We start from the raw sequence: 22,357 nt of genomic DNA on the forward strand, positions 1-22,357 counted from the left end.
ATAAGGAGATCAAGGAGATTCGAATTGGAAAGGAAGAAGTCAAACTTTCATTATTTGCAGATGATATGATAGTGTACATAAGTTACCCCAAAAACTCTACCAGAGAACTCCTACAACTGATAAATAACTTCAGTGATGTGGCAGGATACAAGATCAACTCAAAAAAAATCGGTAGCCTGGGGTGGAGAGATGGCTCAGTGGTTAAGAGCACTGGCTGCTCTTCCAGAGGTTCTGAGTTCAATTCCCAGCAACCACATGATGGCTTACAACCATCTGTAATGAGATCTGGTGCCCTCTTCTGGCCTTCAGGTAGAACACTATATATATAAAATAAATAAATCTTTAAAAAAAAAATCAGCCCTCCTGTACACAAAGGATAAAGAAGTGGAGAGAGAAATCAGAGAAACACTACCTTTCATGATAGCCACAAATAGCATAAAGCATCTTGGGGTAACACTAACCAAGGAAGTGAAAGATCTATTTGACAAGAACTTTAAGTCTTTGAAGAAAGAAACTGAAGAGGATACCAGAAAATGGAAGGATCTCCCATGCTCTTGGACTGGTAGGATCAACAGAGTAAAAATGACAATTCTACCAAAGGCAATCTATAGATTCAAAGCAATCTATAGATTCAAAGCAACAAAATTCTTCACAGACCTTGAGAGAACAATAATCAACCTTATATGGGAAAGACAAAAAACCCAGGATAGCCAAAACAATCCTATACAATTAGGAACTTCTGGAGACATTACCATCCCTGACATCGAACTCTATTACAGAGCCACAGTAATGAAAACAGATTGGTATTGGTATAAAAACAGACGTTGACCAATGGAATCAAATTGAAGACCCGGATATTAATCCACAAACCTATGAATACCTGATTTTTGACAAAGAAGCTAAAATTATACAATGGAAGAAAGAAAACATCTTTAACAAATGTTGCTGGCATAACTGGATGTCAACCTGCAGAAGAATGAAAATAGATCCATATCTATCACCATGCACAAAACTCAATAAAAACTTGACCACACTGAACCTGATAGAAGAGAAAGTGGGAAGTAGCCTGCAATACACGGGCACAGAAGACCACTACTTATGTATAACTCTAGTAGCACAGACAGTAAGAGCAACAATAAATAAATGGGATCTCCTGAAACTGAGAAGCTTCTGTAAAGCAAAGGACACAGCCATTAAGACAAAAAGGCAACCTACTGATTGGGAGAAGATCTTCACCAACCCCACATCAGACAAAAGTCTTATCTCCAAAATATATAAAGAACTCAAGAAAGTAGACATTAAAATTCTAAATAACCCAATAAAAAAAATGGGGTACTGAAATGAACAGAGAATTCTCAACAAGAATTTCAAATGGCCAAAAGATACTTAAGGACATGTTCAACTTCCTTAGCTATCAGGGAAATGCAAATCAAAACAACTTTGAGATACCATCTTACACCTGTCAGAATTGTTAAAATCAAAAACACCAATGATAACCTATGCTGGAGAGGATGTAGAGTGAAAGGAACACTCATCCATTGCTGGTGGGAATGAAATATTTATTTATTTATTTATTTATTAAAGATTTCTGCCTCCTCCCCACCACCGCCTCCCATTTCCCTCCCCCTCTCCCAATCAAGTCCCCCTCCCTCATCAGCCCAAAGAGCAATCAGGGTTCCCTGCCCTGTGGGAAGTCCAAGGACCACCCACCTCCATCCAGGTCTAGTAAGGTGAGCATCCAAACTGCCTAGGCTCCCACAAAGCCAGTACGTGCAGTAGGATCAAAAACCCATTGCCATTGTTCTTGAGTTCTCAGTAATCCTCATTGTTCGCTATGTTCAGCGAGTCCGGTTTTATCCCAGGCTTTTTCAGACCCAGGCCAGCTGGCCTTGGTGAGTTCCCGATAGAACATCCCCATTGTCTCATAGTTGAACAAATGCTTTTGTAGTATGATTGGGCATCTCTTGGGTATATTCCCAAGAGTGGTATTGCTGGATCCTGAGATAGGTTGACTCCCAATTTTCTGAGAAACTGCCACACTGATTTCCAAAGTGGTTGCACAAGATTGTACCATAAGAAAGCAGCGTTCTTTTGTGGAGTCTTAATCAACTCCTGCACCCAGCTCCTGCCCTGTTTGAATTCCTGTCTGCCCTGACTGCCTCCAATTATGAACTGTGACATGAAGAAGTAAGCAAGATAAACCCTTTCCTCCTTAACTTTTGGCTATAATGTTTCATCACAGCAATAGTAACCCTAACCAAGACAGACCCTGAGAAGTATCCGGAGGAACAATGTTATATAATACAATTCTTTCCTGAAGAGGCCTAGTAGCAACTAACCTAACTTCTTTGCTATTCAACTGTAGATACTGTGCTAATGCTTCAGTATCTAAGGCAACAGGATAACTCAGTTGCCTTTCCAGGAGTTTCACTGGCTGGCATCTTGTAAGAAGCACAGGGTTTTTCAGAAATAAGAAAGAAATCTATGTACAAAACTGAAATGTAGACCTGACTCCTAATTTGACAGGGGCCCTGTAAGCCTTCAAAAAGACGTCTGAGGAGATCACTTTTGAAGGGATGTTTAAAAGAAATTTAACCATGCCATCACTTTATTATATTCTAAGGTCCTCAAGGGTCAGGGTCTGAGACTAGTCATGTCCTCTCTTCCCAAATAAAAGCATAGCATGCTACTTTGCATAGTGATAATCAATGAATATTTGATGATTGTTGAATAGTTGACTATATTAAACGTGAGTACATCTAATATACTAGGACAGGGAAGAAAAGCGTGAAATACTCACTGACAGAGAGGTGCCTGCTTCTGGGCTCAGGAGCTTGGTAGATGGTATTTACATCCCCTGCAGACTGGGAAGGCTTGATCCGAACCTGCCTGGACACTCCAGAATGGGGAGAGGAACTGGTCTGTAGGAGAGGAGGAAAAGTGTGAGCTAGATCTGTAAGTAACAGATCTGTGAAGGATCTTTGTCTTTCCTTAGGACTCCTCACACTCTTCAGGTACCTTTTAGTACACGAACTGCCAGGCTTTTCACCAAATCCCGACCCTCAATCTTCTTGGCAAATCAATATTTCCTTGATGTATTTTTACAGCCTCAGTAATAAATAAATACCAAATTCTGATGTTCAATTCAATGGATGATGATCCAGATACAGAATAACAGGTATTTGTGTAATAATCTGCCAGACGAGAAAGAGCTCTAAATACCTTCTCAGAAATTTATCAAGAGGCTGAAGAGGTGACTCAGAAGTTAAGAGCACTGGCTGCTCCTACAGAAGACCCAGGTTCAGCTCCTAGTACCTACATGGCAGCTCACAACTATGTAACTCCAGTTCCTTTCTGGCCTCCTCTGGGACCAGCACACATGTACAATACATATATACAGGTAAAAAAAACATTCACACATGAAATCTTAAAAAAAGTATCTAGTGAAGAGCAGGAAAGTCATCTATGTGAAGATATTTCACTGCCCTACAAAATTCTGGCTACTAAATATATATTTTATTTTATTTTTTTCCTTTTTTGAGACAAGGTTTTATTGGTGGCTCAACTGGCCTTGAACTTGTGCTCTCCCTGTCTCAGGTGCCTGGGTGCTGAGATTATAAATACATACTACCAAGCCAGATGAAATATGTACTTTACAAAGCCACTCAGGGGATCATGTGAGTGTCCCAGGGCCTTGCTGCTACCAGGGCCATAATGAGTGGCCTGTACTGTCCCCACCAGAGCCATGGTAACACCCAGGCCAGAGCTGCTGCCAAGGGCTGTATCTGTGTCCATGTCCCTGCTACAGTTGGGGTCTGTGATGATGTCCATGGTCCATGTTGCTAAAAAGGGTCATCTGAACCATGCATGGCTGAAATTCAAGGGCTGTGTGGAGCTGGTCCCACCCTTCGCTTGTCTTGGGATAGCTGGCTCTGCCCTGTACTGGACACAACAGCAGTAGAGCTGGCCCCAATGGCATGGGCCTAGGAGACGTAGTTCTAAGGGGGTAGTCCCAGTGGCCCAGACAGAACAGCTCAGCTACCACCCAAACGTGTACATCCTAGACCTTGGTTGGCCCGCCCTAACATCTACCCCATCTATGACCCCCTGGAGTACCCAAAGGGACTGGTCCTACAGAACAATAACTTCAGGATCCCCATGACTCAGGGCAACAGCAGGATATCTGAGGAGTTCCAGTGAGGGTTCAGTGATAATGGTGTGACAGAGGCCTTGAACTGAACCAATGACTTATTGCAATGAACATTTTTGTGGATGGGATCAATTGGACAAAAGGGTATATTGTGTGACACACCACAGCACACAGTACCACTAAGATGAATGAAGAGGTGTTAGAAATATGGAATAAGGTTTTTTGTTGCTGTTTGTTTGCTTGTTTTTAATTGATTTGTGGGGATGTTCCTTTGGGGATGATGCTGCAGGGGTTAGGGGAGAATATAATGGGACTGAGAGGTGAGTGGGATTGGGGTTCGTGATGTAAAATTCTCAAAGAATCAATAAAGAATTATGTTTAAAAAAACAAAAACAAAATAAAACACCAGGCAGGTGGTGGCACACACCTTTAATCCCAGCACTTCGGAGACAAGCTCCAGGACAGTCAGAACCGTAGCACAGAGAAACCCTGTCTCAAAAAACCAACAAAACAAAACAAAAAAAAACCAGTCACCTGGGTGGGGGAGGGCAGTTTGAGCTGCTCAGTAAGAGCGCTAACTTTGCAAGCACGAGGGCTTGAGTTTAGATTCCAGTACCTATGGAAAGAGCCAGGCGTGGCTGTGTGTTCCTGTAACCCCAATATGGAAGGTGAGTAGGGTGCTGAAGGCAAGAGGGTCACTAGAGCTTGCTGGCCACTAGCCTTGTTCCAGGTTCAGTAAAGAGACCATAACTTAGGGAAATAAGGTAGTGTGTGATATAGTAGAGTACCTGATGTCCTCCTCTGGCCTATCTGCATTTGCATATACATGTATTTATATAACACACACACACACACACACACACACACACACAGAAAGGTAACTCAATCTGCTCTTTCTTCCACAACTGTAATTACTCCCCTTACAATAAGATCTCAGCTGCTTCAAAGCACAAAAGTTTACATGCAAATCATTTGGGCTCATGTTCAAATGGAAAAGGCAGTCAAGTTGGAGATTGAAGACCTCAGAACAGGGTCAGTAGCCTTCCTGCACTCACCCTTATTTTGTGCTAGCCTAGTCAAGCTGCCCAGGTGAGAAATCAAAACAATAAGTGGGGCTTTACACTGAGAGAGCTTAAAACTGAAAATTGCAAAAAGAGTGCTATCAAGAGTAAAAATAGGAGCTACAATTTGGGCCAAAGTTTTTACTTGCTTCTCTATATCTCTTCTACCTCCCAACGGGGTCAGGGGGAAGTACCACATAAACAATCTTTATATCCTGTACTTCAGGAAAAAGACTTCCCACTTCTAGGGGCAAGTTCAGCTGCCAAGCAGCCTTCCCTTCCCTAGTCTTTCCATGCCAGACGTCATCACATGTAGGGTTGTCTTGACAAACTGTCTTGTTCTAACAGGAAGTCAGAACCAAGGGGAAGTGAATGTTCTTGCTGAAGCCTCCAATGTGCAATAGCTCTCTGCTGAGAGTCAGAAAGGAAAAAAACAGCCAAAACCACACACTGGGGGGAAAGGGCAAGAAGGGGCCTAGTAGCCCTGAAGTTAGGGAAGGAGCTGCATGATGAGTGTCCAAGGCCATCTGCTTAGATGCAAAGCCTTTCATGTTGTGGAGATTGAATGAATCTTGGCAGCATAGATTTGAAATGCATCAAAGAACATATACTCTAACCTTCAGTTTTAAAAATCTATAAACGGGGGAGGGGGCTGGAGAGATGATTCAGCAGTTAAGAGCATTAGCTGTTCTTTCAAAGGAGCCAGGTTGGATTCTCAGCACCCACATGACAGCTCATATACTGCCTGTAACTCCAGTTCCAAGGGACCCAACACCCTCCTTCGACCTTCATGGGCATCAGGCACATATGCAGTGCAGGCAATACACAGAAATAAATAAAGCTGGGCTGATGAGAATGTAGCTCAGTTGGTCGGGTTCTTACCCAAAGCCCTGGGTTCAATCTCAGCACTGGGTAAAACTAGACATGGTGATATACACCTGTAATTCCAACACTTCGGAGGTAGTCAGGAGGATCAAGGAGTACAAGGTTATCCATCCTCAGCTACCTAGTGGGTTTACAACCAGCTTGGGTTAGAGATCGCCTCAAAACAAACAAATAGTAGCAAGGCTGGAAAAGGCAATAATAAATAAGGAGATTCACAGTAGAGAAACAAAATGGCCAACATTTATCAATGATGAGAACTGGAGAGCAAAGATACAGTATGCTGTAGTAGTGCTCTTCAGTATCATTTCAGCGCCAGTCTATGAACTGGTGGCACACTGGTCCTCTCTCAGATAACCAATGACAATAATCCTGGAAGCATTTTATAGCAGTTTGGTAGAGTAACTTTATATCGACTGAATGTAATAACTAGTACGGGCTTATTGTTTATAAGTGTCTATTTTTTTTTGTTTTGTCTTATTTTTGATTTTATGGATGGGGGTCAGATCCAAGGCCAGGAGCTTTGATTTACTAAGCAAGCATCCACCTCAGAGCTGCCTATAAACTCCAGTTTGTCTACTTTATATTTTACAATTCACTTTTTTTTTTTCAGACAGGGTCTCTATTATATAGCTCTGGTTTTTCTGAAACTTACCATGTAGACCAGGCTCACCTTCAGCTACGAGCAATATTCTGTCTCCCAAGTGCTGTGATTAAAGGTATACACCACCAAGCCTAGCCCACCCTACTTTCCAAATAAATAAATAAATGCAGTTAATAAAAAATTGGAAATTAAAGGCACAAAATTAATATTTCATGCGATGTATACATAGATGTGGATGACATAGATTAACCATGGGAATCTTTCATTCATTACTCTCCATCTTAAAAAAAAACTATTTGTTTAAAAACAACTATTTATGTATTTACTATTTCTGTGCGTGCATTTGCACAGGTAAGATGGCTTATATAAGTCAGTTCTCGTCTTCCAACATGTAGGCTTTAGGGAGCAAACTCAGATCATGATGGCTGGCAGGCAGTACCTTTACTTTCTGAGCCATCTCACTGCCCTCTACTATTATTTCTGTTCTTTTAACAATTTTTTTGTGATTCTTTTAATATTTGTTGATTTTTATTGAGCTCTACTACATTTCTCTCTGCTCCCCTCCCTTCTTCTCCCTACCTCTTCAACCCTCTCTCAAGGTTCCTGTGCTCCCAGGATCGTGTCTTTTTCTACTTCCCATGTAGATTAGATCCATCTATGTCTCTCTTAGAGTCCTCATTGCTGTCTAGGTTCTCTGGGATTGTGAATTGTAGTCTGGTTTTCTTTATGTTTAAAAACCACTTATGAAGCCGGGCGATGGTGGCGCACGCCTTTAATCCCAGCACTCGGGAGGCAGAGGTAGGCGGATCTCTGTGAGTTCGAGACCAGCCTGGTCTAGAGAGCTAGTTCCAGGACAGGCTCCAAAGCCACAGAGAAACCCTGTCTCGAAAAACCAAAAAAACAAAAAACAAAAAAAAAAAAAAACCACTTATGAGTGAGTACATATGATAATTGTCTTTCTGGGTCTGGGTTACCTCACTCAAAATAATGTTTTCTAGCTCCATCCATTTGCCTGCAAATTTAAGATGTTTTTTTCTGCTGTGTAGTAATCCATTGTGTAAATGTACCACATTTTCCTTATCCATTCATCAGTTGAAGGGCATTTAGGTTGTTTCCAGGTTCTCGCTATGACAAACAATGCTGCTATGAACATAGTTGAGCACATGTCCTTGTGGCACGATTGAACATCCTTTGGATATATACCCAAAAGTGGTATTGCTGGGTCTTGAGGAAGGTTGTTTCCTAATTTTCTAAGAAATCACCACACTGACATCCAAAGGGGCTATACCAGCTTGCACTCCCACCAGCAATGCAGAAGTGTTCCCTTTACCCCACAACCTCTCCAGCATAAGTTGTCATCAGTGTTTTTGACTTTGGCCATTCTTACAGGTGTAAGATGGAATCTCTGAGTTGTTTTGATTTGCATTTCTCTGATGACTAATGATGTTGAACATTTAAGTGTCTTTCAGCTATTTTAGATTCCCCTTTTGAGAGTTCTCTGTTTAGGTCTGTACTCCGTTTTTTGATTGAATTATTTGTTCTTTTGATGACCAATTTCTTGAGTTCTTTGCCATTTGAGAAGATCAGACCTCTGTCTGATGTAGGGTTGGTAAATATCTTTTCCCATTCTGTAGGCTGTCGTGTTATCTTGTTGACCATGTACTTTGCTTTACAGAAGTTTTTCAGTTTCAAGAGGTCCCATTTATTGTTTCTCTTAGTGTCTGTGCTACTGGGGTTATATTTAGGAAGTGGTCTCCTGTGCCAATGTGTTCAAGTGTACTTCCCACTTTCTCTTCTATGAGGTTCACAGTGTGACTAGCTTTATGTTGAGGTATTTGATCCATTTGGATTTGAGTTTTGTGCATGGTGATAGATGTGGATCTATTTTCATTTTTCTACATGTTGATATCCAGTTATGCCAGCATCATTTGTTAAATATGCTTTCTTTTTTCCATTTGATATTTTTTGCTTGTCAAAAATCAGGTGTTCAAAACTGTGGATTAATATCCAGGTCTTCGATTCGGTCCCATTGGTCCTCCAATGGCTCCTGTTTTTATGCCAAAACCAGGCTGTTTTCAGTACTGTAGCTCTGTAGTGGAGTTTGAGGTAAGGGATTGTGATGCCTCCAGAGATTCTTTTATTGTACAGGATTGTTTTAGCTTTCCTGGGTTTTTGGCTTTTTCATATGAAGTTGAGTACCATTCTTTTGAGGTCTGTGAAAAATTTGGCTGGGATTTTGATGGGCATTGCGTCGAATCTGTAGATTGTTTTGGCAAGATTGCCATTTTTACTATGTTAATTCTACCTACCCAAGAGCATGGGAGAGCTTTCTACTTTCTGGTGTCTTCTTCAATTTCTTTCTTCAAAGATTTAAAGTTCTTATCATACAAGTCTTCCACTTATTTGGTTAGAGTTACTCTGAGATATTTTATGCCATTTGTGGCTATTGTAAAGGGTGATCTTTCTCTGATTTCTTTCTCAGCCCATTTATCATCTGTGTACAGGAGGGCTACTGATTTTTTTTTTTTTTGAGTTAATCTTGTGTCCTGCTACATTACTGAAAGTGTTTATGAGTTGTAGAAGTTCCTTGGTAGAGTTTTGGGGATTGTTAATGTAAAATATCATATCATCAGCAAACAGTGAGTTTGACTTTTTCTTTTCCAATTTGTGTCCCCTTGATCTCCTTTTGGTGTCTTATTGTTCTAGTTAGGACCTCAAGAACTATATTGAATAGATATAGAGAGAGTGGACAACCTTGTCTTGTTCCTGATTTCAGTGGGATCGCTGCGAGGTTCTCTCCATTTAGTTTGATGCTGGCTGTTGGCTTGCTGTATATTGTCTTGATTATGTTTAGGTATGTTCCTGTATCCCTGCTTTCTCTAAGACCTTTATCATGAAGGAATGTTGTATTTTGTCGAAAGCTTTTTCAGCATCTGATGAGATGATCATGTGGTTTTTATTTTGCAGTTTGTTTATATGGTGGATTACTTTGACAGATTTTTGTATGCTGAACCATCCCTGCATCTCTGGGATGAAGCCAACTTGATCATGGTAGATGATGGTTCTGATGTGGTTCAAGGATTCGGTTTGCCAGTATTTTATTTAGTAATTTTGCATCAATGTTTATGAGTGAGATTGGTCTGTAATTCTTTCTTAGTAATGTCTTTAAATGGTTTGGGAATCAGGGTAATTGTAGTCTTATAAAAAGAGTTTGGAAATGTTCCTTCTGTTTCTATTGTGTGGAATAATTTGAGGAGTATTGGTATTAGTTCTTCTTTGGAAATCTTGTAGAATTCTGAGATGAAACCATCTAGTCCTGGGCTTTTTTTTGGTTGGGAGACTCTTGATGACTGTTTCTATTTCTTCAGCAGTTATAGGTCTGTTTAATTTGCTTATCTGGTCTTGATTTAATTTTGGTAAGTGATATTTATTCAAAAAGTTGTCCATTTCCTTTAAGTTCTCCAATTTTGTGGCGTACAGGTTTTCCAAGTATGACCTGATGATTCTCTGGATTTTCTACATGTCTGTTGTTATGTCCCCCTTTCAATGCTGATTTTATTAATTTGGATATTCTCTCTGTGCCTTTTGGTTAGTTTGGATAAAAGAAGGTTTGTCTATTTTGTTGATTTTCTCAAAGAACCAACTCTTTGTCTCTTTGATTCTTTGTATTGTTTTCTCTGTTTCTATTTTGTTGATTTTAGTTCTCAATTTGATTATTTCCTGCTGTATAGTTCTCTTGGGTGAGTTTGCTTCTTTTTCTTCTAAAGTTTTCAAATGTTCTGTTAACTCACTAGTGTGCGATTTTTCCAGCTTCTTTATGTAGGCATCTAGTGCTATGAACTTTCCTCTTAACACTGCTTTCATTGTGTCCCATAAATTTGGGTATGTCATATGGTCATTTTTATTGAATTTAAGGAAGTCTTTCATTTCTCCCTTTATTACTTCCTTGACCCACTAATGATTCAGGTGAGCCTTGTTTAATTTCCATGTGTTTGTGGGCTTTCTGGAATTAGTATTGCTGTTGAATTCTAGTTTTAAGTCATGGTGATCTGATAAGATACATGGGGTTATTCCAATTTTTTTTTGTATCTGTTGAGGTTTGTTATGTTACCGAGTAGGTGGTCAATTTTTGAGAAGGTTCCATGAGGTGCTGAGAAGAAGGTACGTTCTTTTATGTTTGGATGGAATATTCTATAGATGTCTGTTAAGTCCATTTGAGTCATAACATCTGTTAGCTCCCTATTTCTCTGTTCACTTTTGTCTGACTGACCTGTCCAGTGGTGAGAGTAGACTGTTGATCTCTCCCACTATTAGTGTGTGGGGTTTAAGTGCTCTGTCTTCCAGGTACACCAGAAGAAGAAATTAGATTCTGTTACAGATGGTTATTGGGCATTGAACTCAGGACCTCTGGAAGATCAGTAAGTGATCTTAATGGTTGAGCCACCTCTCCCGCCTCCAGCTTTGTTTTATCAAATGTAGCTTTAAAGCAGTGGTTTTCAACCTTCCTAATGTTGCGATCCTTTAAAACAGTTCCTCATGTCGTGGTGACCCCAACCATAAAATTATTTTCATTGCTACTTCACAACTGTAATTTTGCTACTGTTATGAATTGTAATATAAACAATCTGTTTTGTTCAATGGTCTTATGTGATCTCTGTGAAAGGGTCATTCCTGGGGGCTGGAGAGATGGTTGGAGGCTGGAGAGATGGCTCAGAGGTTAAGAGTACTGGCTGCTGCCGGGCGGTGGTGGCGCACACCTTCAATCCCAGCCCTCGGGAGGCAGAGGCAGGCGGATCTCTGTGAGTTCGAGGCCAGCCTGGTCTACAAGAGCTAGTTCCAGGACAGGCTCCAAAGCTGCAAAGAAACCCTGTCTCAAAAAACCAAAAAAAAAAAGAAAGAAAGAGTACTGGCTGCTCTTCCAGAAGTCCTGAGTTCAATTCCCAGCAACCATATGGTGGCTCACAACCATCTATGATGAAATCTGGTGCCCTCTTCTGGTGTGCAGGCATACATGCAGGCAGAATGCTGTATACATAATAAATAAATAAATCTTTTTTAGAAAGAAAGATAGATAAAGAAAGAAAGAAAAGGTCATTCAGCCTTCAAAGGGGTCGAGCCCCACAGACTCAATTCAACTAATTGCTAATTCAGTCTCTTTTTCTTAATCTATTTATTTATTATGTATACAGTATTCTTGGTATTCTGTCTGCATGCATGCCTGAAGGCCAGAAGAGGGAACCAGATCTCATTACAGATGGTTGTGAGTCACCATGTGGTTGCTGGGAACTGAACTCAGGACCTTTGGAAGGGCAGGCAGTGCTCTTAACCACTGAGCCATCTCTCCAGACCCCTAATTCAGTCTCTTTTATAAGGAAGGGGGGTTTGCTAAAAGTGATCAACATTTGCTAACAATTTGTGCTGGTAATCTTATGTCAACCTGACATAAACTAGAATTATCTGAAAGGAGGGAACCTCAATTGAAAAAAGTGCCTTCATAAGATGCAGCTGTAAGACATTTTCTTTTTTAAAAAAATATTTATTTATTTATTATGTATACAATATTCTGTCTGTGTGTATGTCTGTAGGCCAGAAGAGGGCACCAGACCTCATTACAGACGGTTGTGAGCCTCCATGTGGTTGCTGGGAATTGAACTCAGGACCTTTGGAAGAGCAGGCAATGCTCTTAACCACTGAGCCATCGCTCCAGCCCCCTTAAGACATTTTCTTAATTAGTGATTAATGGAGGAGGGTTCAGCCCATGGTGGGTGGTGTTATCTCTGGCTGGTGGTCCTGGATTCTGTAAGAAAGCAGGCTGAGCAAGTCATGAGGAGAAAGCCAGTAAGCAGCACCTCTCCCTGGCCTCTGCATCAGCTCCTGCTCCAGGCTCCCACTTCTTTCGATGTTGGACTGTGAAATGGAAGTGTAAGCCAAATAAAACCTTTCCTCACCCTCTTGCGTTTTGGTAATGGTGTTTCACTGTAGCAACAGAAACCCTAACTAAGACAGAGTTGAAAAAGCACTCCTGGGGGCTGCAGAGATGGCTCAGCAGTTAAGAGAACTGGCTGCTCTTTCAGAGGTTCTAAGTTCAATTCCCAGTGTGCGCGTGCACAGGAGCGAGTGCATACACGTGCACACACACACATACACAAAAGAGCTCACAACCATCTATAATGGGATCTGACGCCCTCTTCTGTCATGCACGCATACATGCAAATGGAGTATTCATGTACATAAATAAACTATATTAAAAAAGCACTCCTTATGTATTATTAAGATAAAGGGCAGGAAAGTGTTTCAAAACAATGATACAGCTCTTATTCTTAGGGAGTTTGTAATCTTTTGTGATATAATTTACAAATATGCAATGCAAAATCAATTACTAAACAAAATGTGAACTAGTATGAAAACTACATCCAAACTGAAGGAGTAAGAAATAATAAAAAAAGGTTACAGCAAGAATGCTGATAAACTGTAATAGGTAAAATCAAACTACTTGCTAAAATGTCAAAGACAGTATTCTAGGCAAGTATTCTAACACTAAAATATATCCCTAGCTGCCTTAGGCTCCACTTAGGTCTTACCTAAATAGGCTAGTAAGAATGACAATGAGGAGGTGAGGAACTTGAAGGATAAATGAAATGGTATATATCTACTTTGGAATATTTTCCCAACATATCAGACAAACAATACATTTGGGATTAAGAAAATCTCTCTTTGCCAAGTGTAGTGGCACATGCCTTTAATGCCAGCACTCAACATATAGAGCAGGTACATCTTTGAGTTCAAGGCCAGGCTGGTCTTCATAGTGAGTTCCAGATAACCAGAGTATGTATATATATATATATATATATATATATATATATATATATATATATATATATACATAGGACCTCAGGAAATAGTTCACTAGTTAAGAGCACTTGCTGTTTGATGTAGGATTCCCTTCTGTATGCTGTGAATACCTATGGTGAATAAAGAAACTGCTTGGCCTGTTGACAGGGCAAAACTTAGGTAGGTGGGAAAAACTAAACTGAATGCTGAGAGAAAGGAGAAAGAGTCAGAGAGAAGTCATGTAGCCCCGCCAGAGACAGACTCCAGAACTTCACCCGGTAAGTCACTGCCACGTGGCAATACACAGATTAATAGAGATGGGTTAAATTATTTTTTTTTCTTGGTTTTTCGAGACAGGGTTTCTCTGTGGTTTTGGAGCCTGTCCTGGAACTAGCTCTTATAGACCAGGCTGGTCTCGAACTCACAAAGATCCTCCTGCCTCTGCCTCCCAAGTGCTGGGATTAAAGGCGTGCGCCACCACCGCCCGGCGAGATGGGTTAAATTAATATGTAAGAGTTAGACAATAAGAAACGAGAGCTAAAGGGCCAAGCAGTGATTTAATTAATACAGTTTCTGTGTGGTTATTTTGGGAGTCTGGGCAGCCAGGAAACAAGCAAGCAGCCTCCCTGCAACAGCTGTTTTTGCAGAGGACCTGGGTTCAGTTCCAAGTGCATACATGGCAGCTCACAATTATCTGTAATTCCAGTTCTAGGAATCCATGTCCTATTCTGACTTCCATATGCTCCAGACACGTATGCACATGGCACACATATATTCAAGCAGCCAAAACACTTACACACATAAAAGAAATCTAAGTATATAAATGGAGCCTGGTGTAATGGTGCCTTTAATCCCAGCACTCAGGAGACAGAAGTAGGCTAACCTCTTGAGTTCTACGCTAGTGAGGGCTACATAGTGAGACTTTACCTCAAAAAGACAAAATAAAATAAAATAAAATGGCAGCATAAGGGTCAGTCCACCTAAACTATTCTGATATGCTATGTCCGTCATTCTCATATAACCATTCCAGTTAGTTGTCTTCAAGTGTAAGGAAAAGAAAGAGTGCCAAGAAACCTATCAGAACATGCATCTTCAATGATGGCAAACAGGTCAAGATTGTAAGCATGCTCACAAAATATACACCCCAAGGGACCAGTCAGTAGAGGAAATTGTGTAAGAGATAATTCCCAGACATTTGGTAAAACATTTTAAGCTGGCAAACTGCAAGAAGCCCTCCAGTCTATGGCTATTTTTTCCAGTGAAAAGAAGTAAAAGTATTTCTCATTTATGTCTCAAAGGCAAGGCAAGGCTACTGAGTTGTGGGAGTCTCAAATCCTTGACAACTAGTCCTCGTAGCTAAACCCTATACTATACAAATATCTCTTATTTAGATCAAAATCTAATCAAAGGACTGTGCGTGCATTTTTTTTCTCTTTTATCATGAAATGTTTTTTGACCCCTCCCCCATGCTATTAGTAAAATAATCTTTGTTGTAACTGACCCTAACAATCTGGCTCCCAGGGAAATCAAATGTAGAAGACTTGCTGGTCATTTACAGGGCTGGACTGAATGTCATACTCTTATTTTGGCAGTGGCTAAGAAACACAAAATCCTGTCAAGTAAACAAGGCAAGACTGAAGAAATATAAGCTTTGTCTTCTGTGACAGGGGTTACTTACATGGTTTCTGTCTTGGGATAACAGTAGTATTCTAAGGCTTTTCATGCTTGAGCTTCTATCCAAAATGTCAATTGCTTTATCAAGATCATCTTGGTTTTTCAACAGGATGGAGAGCTACAACAAATAGACACAGAAAAAGGAAATCAAACAAAATACAAATCTATTTTAATGCTTTAGTTTGCAAAAACAAAATACTAAAAATATGTTTGGAGAAAACACTTTCTTATGAGATCCAGCTGAAATTATAATAAGGTTTGTTTTCTTGCAGTATGCAGCAATTCTTAAGTAGATTTATAAAGCTGTGCATCCATCAGCTCTTTTCAATCTTAAAATAGTGCTCTCACTTACCCATTTATAGTCCATTCCCCTTCCAACTACCAGTGCCAGGCAGCCACCAGCATATTTTCTATCTCGACAGATTTGTATTTTTGAACTTTTAATATATATGGAATCATACAGCTCATATTCAATTCTCTCTCTCTCCTCTCCTTTCTCCCTCTCCTCCTCCTTTTCTTCTTCTTCTACTTCTTCTTCTTCTTCTCCTCCTCCCTCCCCTCCCTCCCTCTCTCTGTGTGTGTGTGTGTGTGTGTGTGTGTGCAGATAACCCCCACTTACTGTAACATGAAGAGGACATTATGAGCACTAAAATTAAAAAAATATATATTGTGTGTACAAGGCATCTGTGTTTGATGTATGTGTATGCACAGACTTGCGAGTTTGGGTGTGTAGACATTGCAGTGCATGTGTGGAGGTTAGAAGACAACCTCGGATCCCAGTGTTCACCTTCCACCTGGTTTCAAACAATCTCTGTGTTGTTTGCCACTGCAAAAGCTAGACAGATGACCTGCTATGAGTGTCAAGGGATTCTCTTGTCTCTGACTTCAATCTCACTGTAAGAGCACTAAGACAGACATATGCTACAATGCCTGGTTTTTGGTTTTGTTTTTTTTTTTTTTCGAGACAGGGTTTCTCTGTGGTTTTGGAGCCTGTCCTGGAACTAGCTCTTGTAGACCAGGCTGGTCTCGAACTCACAGAGATCCGCCTGCCTCTGCCTCCCGAGTGCTGGGATTAAAGGTGTGCGCCACCACCGCCCGGCTACAATGCCTGGTTTTTGCAGTGGCTCTCTGGATTGAATTTAGGTCTTCACACTTAGACTGCCAGTGCTTTACCCACTGAGCCAGCTCCCTAGCCCAAGTACTTAATATTAAAGATGAAAAAGTATACTTTACCTAGTACCTAGCAAATGTTAAAACTGTGTATGCTAAAAACAAAATTCAAGCAAAAGCCCAATTAATTTATTCAGTTCCTAATTTATAAGGAGATAAGAATTCTAAATCCCAAATTGGAATAAACAAATAATCAGTACTAAATTTAAAAACCTCAAATCAATTCACAGGATGGGAGAATGTTTTATAATTCATATCATATTGCACAAACGTTCCTCCCTGAGAAACAAGAAGTAACAGGAGTAGGATGTAGTTCAGTTGGCAGTGTGCTTGCCTAGCATGTAAGAAAACACTACATTCAAGCCCCAGCACTGCATCAAGCAGGCATAAGGGATGTACAACTATAATCCCAGCCCTTGGGAGATGGAGGCAGGAGAATCAAAAGTTTGAGGTCGGCCTGAGCTCTATGATATTGGAAAGAAAGAAACAGAAAGACAGATGGACAGAGAAAGAGACAGAGAGTGAAAGAGAGAGAGTCCATTTTGGGGGTATATGTGTATGCTAAAACAAAATTCAAGCAAAAGTTAACAAGCATGTTAACTTCAAAAAAAAAAAGAAAAAGAAAAAAAAACTAAAGACAATTTTGCCAGTGTATGGGGTCTAGTAGAACATAGACTATATAAGAACTTTTACAATTCAACAATAAAGACTCACTTTTAAAATAAGCAAAGGATTTAAATAGATAATTGTCCAATAAGCACAAGAAAATATGCTCTACATCACTAGTCATTAGGAAAATGCCTATCAAAACCACAATATCACAGCATTTCACATGTACCAGAAGGGCTATCAGAAAAAGGGAATGGAATATGTTGGTGCACACTGTACCCAGAACTCAGGCTAATAGCTCACAGATAGAGTGCTTCCCTAGCATGCTGAGACCGGGAAAAGGGAGAGAGAGGAGGCAGGAAATAAGTAATGGTAAGACTGGTGGAGAATTTCAGCTCTCATACATTGTTGGTAGGATTGTTTAATGGTATAGACATTATAGAAAACTTGGGAAGTTAAAAAGTTGTTGTACCTAGCAATTCTATTTCCAGCCATATGTAACAACTGAAAACACATGTTCATATAAAACCTTATACATAAAAATACTGAAAGCAACTGGGTGCATGGATACATTAAAAGTGGTATATATAGCTGGGTGATGGTGACACATGCCTTTAATCTCAGCTCCAGGAAGACAGAAGCAGGCAGATCTCTGTAAATTTGAAGCCAGTCTGGTCTAGAAAGTGAGTTCCAGGGACATCCAAGGCTACACAGAGAAACCCTATCTTGAAAAAAAATCAAAAATAATAAAGTGGTATATATCCATATAACTGAATTTTTATTATTCAGCCATAAAGAGTAATAAAGTACTGATATATGCTACAATATGAAAGCAAAGGCTTAGGCCGGGCGGTGGTGGTGCACGCCTTTAATCCCAGCACTCGGGAGGCAGAGACAGGCGGACCTCTGTGAGTTCGAGGCCAGCCTGGACTACAAGAGCTAGTTCCAGGACAGGAACCAAAAAACTATGGAGAAACCCTGTCTCGAAAAATCAAAAAAAAAAAAAAAGGCTTAGTGGAAGAGTAAGGCATAAAAGGCTCTATAGTATATGATTCTACATATATGAAATATTCAGAATAAGCCAAACCAAGGATACAGAAATTAGGTTAAGTGGCAACTAAAATCTGGGGAGAGAAGAGACTAGGGAATGACAGATAATGGGTCTAAAGTATTTCTTTAGAAGATGAAACTGCTTTGAAATTAGCCAGTGATTTCGGCTGTATAACTATGAATTCAATGTAAACCCCAATGAATCTGATATTTTAATGGGTTGAATTTTAAGATAAGTGAATTATACCTCAATAACTAGTATGACAAAAATGTATATTAAACTATAATTAATTTCTTATTGGGGAGTCCAAAATCCTGACAAGCAGAGTTTAAAGGGAGAAAAGAAAGGAATTGAGGGTTTGTTAGTTTTGTTTTGTTTGGAGACAGGGTCTCTCTATTTAGCCCTGGCTGTCCTTGGACTCCCAATGTAGATCAGGTTGTCCCTGAACTCACAGAGATCCTCCTTCTCTCTTTTTTTTAAACAGTTTGTTCTTTTTTTATTTTTTAATTATTTATTTATCTTTATTTTATGTGCATTGGTGTGAAGGTGTCAGATCCCCTGGAACTGGATTTTCAGACAGTTGAGAGCTGCCTTGTGGGTGCTGGGAATTGAACCCGGGTCCTCTGAAAGAGCAGTCAGTGCTCTTAACCACTGAGCCATTTCTCCAGCCCTGAGATCCTCCTTCTCTGTTCCTGGATGTTGGCTTTAAATGTATGGGCCACCATGCCCAGCAGAATTAACGTATTTAAAATTAACAAAATACAAAATGATCAACTCCACATCACTGACCTAAATATAAAAGAACATGAACTAGCCAGGCGGTGGTAGTGCACGCCTTAAAACCCAGCACTCAGGAAGCACTCAGGTGAATCTCTGTGAGCCTAAGACTAGTCTGGTCTACAGAGTGAGTTCCAGGACAGGCTCCAAAGCTACAGAGAAACCCTGTCTCGAAAAACTAAACAAAACAAAACAAAACACACACACACACACACACACACACACACAACAACCCAAAAAACATGTACTAATGTAACAGCAATAATTCTTGATATATGGCTTTAGAATTAATATATATATATTAGAATTAATATATATATTATATATATATATATATAGTAACATTTTGAGTAGTCACTTTGTTGTCAAGAATGGGGAGCAAGGTATGGTGGCGGCAGACTTGGGAGAGAGAAGCAAGATTTCCAACAAGTTCAAAGCCAGCCTAATTTCTAGAGTGAATTCCACACCAGCCAGAACTTCATAAGGAAACACATCTCAAAAAAAGAAAGAAGGGGAAAGAGTTTGAAAAAGATCTGGAATTCCTCTATGCATGTGTATTATGTGCATGCCGTGGTTGGGGTGTACCTGGACATATATGTTGAGGTAGAATTAGAAGGTAAAATCTTCTTCAATTGCTTTCCACCTTATTTTTCAGACAGTTTGTAAGCCTAAGCTCAGTGATTTCAAGAGACTGGCAAGCCACTAAGCCCCAGGGATTCTCCTTCCTTGCACCTGGCCTAGGTGTTGGGGAATCTGAACTCAGGGCCTCATACTTGGGAAGCAAGCAGTTTGACAACCAAGCCCTGACTCAAGCCCTTGATTCCTTTTATTGCTGATTTTAGTTTTTCAAGACAGGGTTTCTCTGTGTAGCTCTGTCTGTCCTGGAACTCACTCTGTAGACCAAGTTGGCTTTGAACTCACAGATATCTGCCTGCCTCTGCCTCCCAAGTGTAGGATTAAAGATGTGCGCCACCACACTTGGCTTAGTCCTTGATTCTTAATGGAATTCTTAAAGGAAAAATAACTGAAAGAGGGGGGAAAAGTACCAAGTCATCTACAGAATCCTTTGTTTCTGCAGTGCTGATGAGCTCAACAATGTGAACTCATGTAATGACTCAATCTCCTTTTTATTGAGATTTATATCCTAGATAGAAAATGTCTTAGTTTACTCAGGAGGCAGAGGCAGGTAGATCTCTGTGAGTTTGAGGTCAGCCTGGTCTACAAGAGCAAGTTCCATGACAGGTTCCAAAACTACAGAGAAACCCTGTCTCAACAACCCCCCCAAATAATTTGCAGCTATATTTTTTATAGTTAGTGATTTACTTACCAAATTTGCCATATTTCAAAATTTACTAAAAAAAAAACTAAAGATCACTGGGTGTGGTAGTGCATGTCACTTGTAATGTCAGTACAGGAGAAGCAAAACCAAGACTTCAATTTTAAGGCCATCATTGGCTACTTAACAAAATCTTGTCTAAAAAACCAAAACCTCCAGCACCTAAGAGACGGTGTGGGTGCGCACCTATAATCCCAGTGCACAACAGCAGAAACAGGAAGATCCTAAGTTCAAAGACAGCCTTGGCTTCATATTCAGACTATCTTAAAAGACAAAACCAAAAATCCTTTAATATATATATGGTACGGAAGAATTGTCTGTATTCTATCAATCATGTATTTTAATAAAACACTGATTGGCCAGGCAGGAAGTATAGGCGGGTCAACCAGACAGGAAGGAGAGGTGGGGTGATGAGAACAGGAGAATGCTAAAAAGGAGGAAGTCCATTCCTCTCACTCCTGCACAGACCACCAAAGAAGCTGAATGTAATATACCCAGCTGAGAAGGTACCGAGCTATGTGGCTAACACAGATAAGAACAATGGGTTAATATAAGCTATAAGAGCTAATAAGTAGCCTGAGCTAATGGGCCAATCAGTTTTATAACTTATGGAGATCTCTGTGTGATTTTCTTTGGGACTTGCCAGCTGTGGGGTACTGGACAGGACAGAAACCCCAACAATCCGGCACTCATGTTACATATATACACACATCTCAATAGCTACCAATTTAGGGACTAAACTACTAGAGAGAAATTTTCTAATTTGCTATCAAATATAAAACTGTATTTTTATAAGAGGGTTAAGGATAGAGCTCAGGGGTAAAGGATGTACATGGCAGACTCAGGTCAACTGTCACCAACATTATTCCTTTAAGATACTTGTTTTCGGGGCTGGAGAGATGGCTCAGAGGTTAAGAGCATTGCCTGCTCTTCCAAAGGTCCTGAGTTCAATTCCCAGCAACCACATGGTGGCTCACAGCCATCTGTAATGGGGTCTGGTGCCCTCTTCTGGCCTGTAGGCATACACACAGACAGAATATTGTATACATAATAAATAAATAAATAAATAAATGATGCATGTTTTCTATTACATAAGCATAAATACATTGCCTTTCAGACTAATAGAAACTGTGAGCCTAAACCAACTGTAACCTTTCTTAAGAGCTAGAAAAATAAAGTAATATTCAAAAGAATTCCTAGTAGAAATTTGGAACAGGAATAAATAAAGACTGTTGGGGAAAGGAACAGAATAAATAGTTAATCAATGGGTTAGATGCTAACTTTTAAAACAAGCTACATTTAGAATTAAACAATGAAGGAAGAACCTAGCCTTTGTGAATATAATAGATGATCTATCCCATAGTTCCTTATACCTTCTCAGCTCCTGCTGAAATCTCCACTTTTGTTAAGACTGTGCTAAGGAAAACAATAATAGCAAAAACCTATTACAAAATATAAACAAAGAAAGCCTTGGCTCTGGTATCATGTCTTATCTCACCATGGGATAAGATGTTTCTGAATAAGGAAGATGCAAGTAGCTATATAATTTCTCATCTAGTGAATAAAAATCCCTGTTGTTGCAGTTAATAAGTGGCTCCAGAAACAGAAAACCTGCAGATGATATTAAAGAAATGAACTAACAAATTTTCAGGTAAGAAGAGAAAAAATACACATGGCTGTCCCTCTTGGGCCTTCCCCGTCCATCTTTCTCACCTCATTATTCATGTAATGTAAATCAAGAGGCTGCCCGAATACTGTTGTCACCTTGTGCTCCACATCTTCATATCTCACAGGCCGGCCAAATGCTATAATTCTAAAGGAGAGGAAAGAACGTTGGTTAACCATATATTCAAAAATTAGAAAGTGTCTTAATTACTTTTCTATTGCTGTGAAGAGACACTATAACCAAACAACTTACAAAAGAAAGCACTTAACTGGGGGCTTGCTTACAGTTTCAGAAAGTGAGTCCATGACCACATGGTGATGGGACAGGCAGGTAGGCATGGTAACGGAACAGTAGCTGAGAGCTTTTATCTCATCCACAAACATCAGAAACTGGTCCTAGGTGGGCTTTTGAAACCTCAAAGCCCACTCCCAGTGGCACACCTCCTCCAACCCACACCTCCTAATTCTTCCTCAACAGTCCAACCAGAAATAAAACATTCAAATACATTAAGTCTATGGGGTGCATTCACACTCAAATAACCACAGA

At 40.1% G+C, this 22,357-nt stretch overlaps 1 protein-coding gene across 1 annotated transcript in view; it reads right to left on the reverse strand.

Annotated features, from left to right (window-relative positions):
• The window catches only part of Map3k3 (mitogen-activated protein kinase kinase kinase 3), a 92,046-nt gene that overhangs the window by 32,800 nt on the left and 36,889 nt on the right, over window positions 1-22,357 (reverse strand). The window contains exons 4-6 of the mRNA XM_041635847.1: window positions 21,859-21,958; window positions 15,207-15,320; window positions 2,801-2,921 (exon numbers count right to left, since the gene is read on the reverse strand). Coding sequence (XP_041491781.1) covers window positions 2,801-2,921; window positions 15,207-15,320; window positions 21,859-21,958 — 335 coding nt within the window. The remainder of the gene's footprint in view (window positions 1-2,800; window positions 2,922-15,206; window positions 15,321-21,858; window positions 21,959-22,357) is intronic.

This window comes from Microtus oregoni, unplaced genomic scaffold (assembly GCF_018167655.1).
Source record: "Microtus oregoni isolate MIOR12 unplaced genomic scaffold, Mior012 000048F_ref0000485, whole genome shotgun sequence".
NCBI classification, from domain to species: Eukaryota; Metazoa; Chordata; class Mammalia; order Rodentia; family Cricetidae; genus Microtus; species Microtus oregoni.